General features: G+C 39.6%; 1 protein-coding gene across 1 annotated transcript in view; it reads left to right on the top strand.

Moving 5' to 3' along the window:
- LOC122242091 (uncharacterized) overlaps positions 1-5,000 on the top strand; it is a 17,747-nt gene that overhangs the window by 11,140 nt on the left and 1,607 nt on the right. The window contains exons 2-6 of the mRNA XM_042999304.2: positions 1,279-1,376; positions 1,880-2,076; positions 2,663-2,860; positions 3,374-3,470; positions 3,672-3,778. Of these exons, the coding sequence (XP_042855238.2) occupies positions 1,279-1,376; positions 1,880-2,076; positions 2,663-2,860; positions 3,374-3,470; positions 3,672-3,778 (697 nt within the window). The remainder of the gene's footprint in view (positions 1-1,278; positions 1,377-1,879; positions 2,077-2,662; positions 2,861-3,373; positions 3,471-3,671; positions 3,779-5,000) is intronic.

Here is a 5,000-nt window from a genome sequence, read left to right as displayed (position 1 = left end):
ATGGTCCCCTTCATGATTAAAACATCCTTAAAATCCGGTGTAACTAAGAGCAATAGAAAAATATATAGGAAAAAAAAAAAAAAGATTTACCAAATACGGGGAGGAGGTCATTGCGGCGCGACAGGTTAGCTGAATGGCCTTGTTTCCTGCATGGTGGCGACTGCGCGGATGAGTCAGCGTGGGCGAGAGACTCCGCTTGGCACATCGGCGGTGGCGATACGGGTGTTGAGGGGCAACGATAGGTGATTAGAGTGGTGAGTCTCGATGGCTCGCAGTTCAGCAGCTTGGTGGGCAGCGTTGGTCAGCCAGCCATGGAGACATCTAGACGAGGGGCCCGGAACACAATCTAAAGTTAGGCTAGCTTGGCAGGGCGAAGTATTGATCCAGAGCAGGAATATATATATATATATATATATATATATATATATATATATATATATATATATATATATATATGTATATATATATGTATATATATATATATGAATGTACATATATGTATACATATATACATATATATATATATATATATATATATATATATATATATATATATATATATATATATACATTATATGTATATGTACATTCATATATATATATATATATATATATATATATATATATATATATATGAAAATATATATACATATATATATATAAATATATATATATGTATGTGTATATATATGTATGTGTATATATATATATATATATGTATATATATATATGCATGTATATATATATATATATATATATATATATATATATATATATATATATATTACACCAATGTTACAATGTGCCAGGGAGAAAATTTCAGGAACCTTATGTCCATCATTTTTAAGCAGATGTTTTTAGACCCTCAGCTCACCAAATACCGTCTCTCTCTCTCTCTCTCTCTCTCTCTCTCTCTCTCTCTCTCTCTCTCTCTCTCTCTCTCTCTCTCTCTCTTCCTCTCTCTCTCTCTCTCTCTCTCTCTCTCTCTCTCTCTCTCTCTCTCTCTCTCTCTCTCTTCTCTCTTTCTTTCTCTCTCTCTCTCTCTCTCTCTCTCTCTCTCTCTCTCTCTCTCTCTCTCTCTCTCTCTCTCTCTCCTCCTCCTCCCCTCACTAAAGCCAACATTAATAATTTTGTCAACTATATATATCAAAGGTAGCTTTACATGCTTGCATATCAATCACATTATCAATTCACATCAAACCGTGATTCAGGTGAAATAAATCTCATTCTAAAGCTTTGTAAACAGAGAACCTTTTCATTACACACTCTCCACAACAGAAGACGGTGTCTGACGGTCTCGGCGTGACTGTTCCCCGTGACAACGACGCTGGAATCGAGACTCGTACCTACACTGTCCCTGGATGTCCATGTAACAGGTAAGACGAAAAGGGCCTCACCACCGTTCAGCCAAGCGGTCAGGTGACAACAGAAATCTGGAGGGAGAGAAGGGGGAAGACAAAGCAGAAGGTGGCACTGACATAATGTTGGAAGGGGCTCTTAAGGCCTATTCTCATATCTTGCAAGGAACTGTTGAATCATTACTTATATTCATAAAAAAATTCTAATATGAATATAGTTTGAAGTAGTTCTGTAGATTCTAGATTTCACTAGGCATATCGATGAAGTCCAGTAAGAATCATTTTTTTCAAGTGATTGTGCCATAAGATATTTGTTTACATGTCTTATATTGCAATAGTAGTCACAATATTTCTGCAATATCAATAAGAATTATCTCATTAATCTACGCATATAGTATACTCACTCGGGAATAAGGACATACTTACTGTTTCAAGTATTCTGCCAAGAGGATATTTCACACTGATATTCAGTTGGTGAGCCAACAGCGGACCTACCCCTCGCACCGTTTTCCTTTCAACAGAACAGGCTTCGACATAAACAGCCTTTTGACGAGACGCAAGGAAGCGCAAGAGAGACCCGAGGCCTTCCCCGACTGGTTCTTGAAGAGGTTCTCCTTCGCGGGCACTTCGACGTGTTCCGACTTCGCCACGCAGCGAGGGGGCGGCCAGAGGGTCGTCTCCTACGTATATTACTCAAAAACAGGCAAATCGGTGAAAGGTAGGATGCTGTGGCTACTCACGTGTCTTGACCTTTTCGAAACGGTGTGTGTGTATGTGTGTGCTTGTTTGTGTGTTTGTTTGTGTGTGTGTGTACATATATGAGGCATGTAGCCTTTTATGGTCTTTAGCCTATTTCAGTTTTATCATAGCTGTGTTTTGATGTGTGTGTGTATTATGTGTGTGTGTATTATGTGTGTGTGTGTATATATATATATATATATATATATATATATATATATATATATATATATATATACTTATATATACATACATACATACATTCTTCTTTTTTTAAGTCTATATTTATTTTCGTTTTTGAGATAAATGCGTACGAACATATGCCCGCACAAAACACTTACAAATATCGTTATCATTGTTACTATTAAATCACCATTGTTATTAATATCATTATTACTATCATTATCATTGTTATTCTTATTACCAGTATTATTATTATCATCATAGATATGATCATCATCGTCGCCTTCTTAATCGCCATCATCTTCACGAGGATGAGGGAGTATTATCATCTTTATTATCATCACCATTATTGTTATTGTAATAAATATTGCACGTGCCTCTAGGAAGTATGGCTTACAAGAAATACCTGAGTCAGCTGTACAACACGGTCGACGTCATCGGCAGAGTCTATCCCGGATGGATGGTGCGAATTCATCACAACGTCACCATACAAGACACAGTCGCCATGGCAGAGCTATGTCGTATCTACTGTGACCATGACTATGTTGACCTTTGTCATGCACATGACCTTCCAGGATTTGGTAAGATGACCCGGAGATCTTTTTTATACCTATATGTCTTATTTACTGTAATAACATCACGATGTGATGATGGTGTTGATATTACGTCGCAATAAAGACAATCCATTCATCTCCCTAGGAGAGAAAGGTTAAGATATCTGAAAGAATCGAGGGTCAACTCAGCCGTCAGGCTAGTATAGTGGTAGCGCGCCGGCCTCACTTCCCCGTGGTCGGCAGATCGAGCCCAATCCAAGCTCGTGAGTATCCACTGTCGCCTGGCGGTCACTGCTGTGGCTGGGCACCACGGTGGATAAGGACCGAGTTCAGATCCAGTCAACGCTCGTTGGCACGCGCTCACGAGTCACGCTCGCTGACACAGGTCGGGCTGGCCATAGAGGCCATGGCCCGGGCGAAGCGTCTGCTCCGCATGTCTGGCTTATCCTTATCCTTAGTCTCAGCTCTCTGACAGAACCATGTATGGGTAGCTTTTATTGACACGTCCGTTGTAAAGAGCGTCATCCCTCTCGCAACCAGGAAACATGAACGAGCGTGGCCTGACCGGCATGATGTGGAGGTTCGCCGTCATGGGAGACCCGACGGTGGAAACCTTCCTCAGCCGAGACACCGACAGGTGAGAAGCTCCCGCTCCTCTCGGGCTTTACTTTCGCTGCTGCTGTCACTTGCCATCGGCGTGCTTGTTGATTCATCTACATTATTATTAGTTATCAGTGATTGTGCAACATTATCACCAACATCTGAAATGTAAATAGAGATATGCAAGAAAATAACGCCCTTATACCCATCCTTTCGACTTCACACCAACGGCAAACAGCTGGGTGCTGGATCGGGAGGTCGCGGCGGTGGAGGAATGGCTGGCGTCGAACCGCACTTTCCACGTCGTCCACGATCACCCTCGACACGGGCCGGTGATTCTGGGAGGTGAGGTCGCGCGAGGTCAAAAGGGCAGCAGTCTGGCTAGGCCCTATTTAATAGCATCAGCTCTCTGAAAAGTGCTGAGGAATTCGGATGGTTTCCTTCGCCCGACCCTTTTTTATGCCAGCCTGACATGGCCTGATTTTCGCTAATATATCGTTATAAGCAACCGTCTGTTCCCCCACCAGTGCCAAAGCAGTCGCCTTTCCTTACGTAGTATAGAGTGCACTGTGTCCCTTCAAGATGGAACGATCTATCAAAGGTTACGATTCCTTGCTCATAATCGGTTGAGTTCTGGATGCAGAGAGGGAGAGTATTAAAGCAGGTTTCAAATAAATGCATGCACATTAAAGTGTGTCTCATTATATCACTATTCCTACTAATTTATTTCTTATTTGCATAGATATATCATGAAATATATTTTCTGTGACATATATGATCTGAAGCATGACGTTTTTTTGGACGTACCTTCTTTTCCTCTTGCTGCTTTACATGAAGCAAAAAGGAGGAATAAAAGTTACTGTTATTGATCACGAGGATGGGGTCACTTTAAATGAAGATACGTCGATTAAAGAACATTTGATCTTATTTTTCAGTTAAATAATTTCTCGGTGCCGACTTGAAATAATTTGCGGTTCAGTTTAGTGTCATTAAGAACCGTTTACTGCCCATGAAATCCGAGCAAACTTTTATAGCTAAAAGTATTCTCCTGTTTTTAACCCTCTACACACTTCTAGCCGTTCTGCATCCATCTAATAGTATAAATCTTGATGTCGTCACGTTGTCTATAGTGGCTTAAGTGCCAGGTGTTGCATGCTTTCAAAATCTTTATATTCTTTTCCACACTCAGCCCTTAGGATGAATAGACATATTGAGTATTCTCTTTTTTATCATGCGCACACACGCAAACACACATGCACACACACATGCACACATACATGCACACGCGCACACACACACACACACACATATATATGTATATATATGTATATATGTGTGTGTATACATATGTATGTGTCTGATTGTAAAATATATATATACATATATACATACATACATATATATATATACATATATACATACATACATATATATATACATATATATATATATATATATATATATATATATATATATATATATATATATATTCTATTGATTCTATTCAGTTGAAATTATACGAGCGACCTATTGAACATCCGGTCCAAATTCACCAGATGTAAGTTCT

This window comes from Penaeus japonicus, unplaced genomic scaffold, assembly GCF_977035675.1.
Source record: "Penaeus japonicus unplaced genomic scaffold, GWHDUDI00000001_assembly GWHDUDI00000005, whole genome shotgun sequence".
In the NCBI taxonomy this organism is placed as follows: Eukaryota; Metazoa; Arthropoda; class Malacostraca; order Decapoda; family Penaeidae; genus Penaeus; species Penaeus japonicus.
Note: the sequence above shows the minus strand (reverse complement) of the source record. Positions and strands in the feature narration are given on the sequence as shown.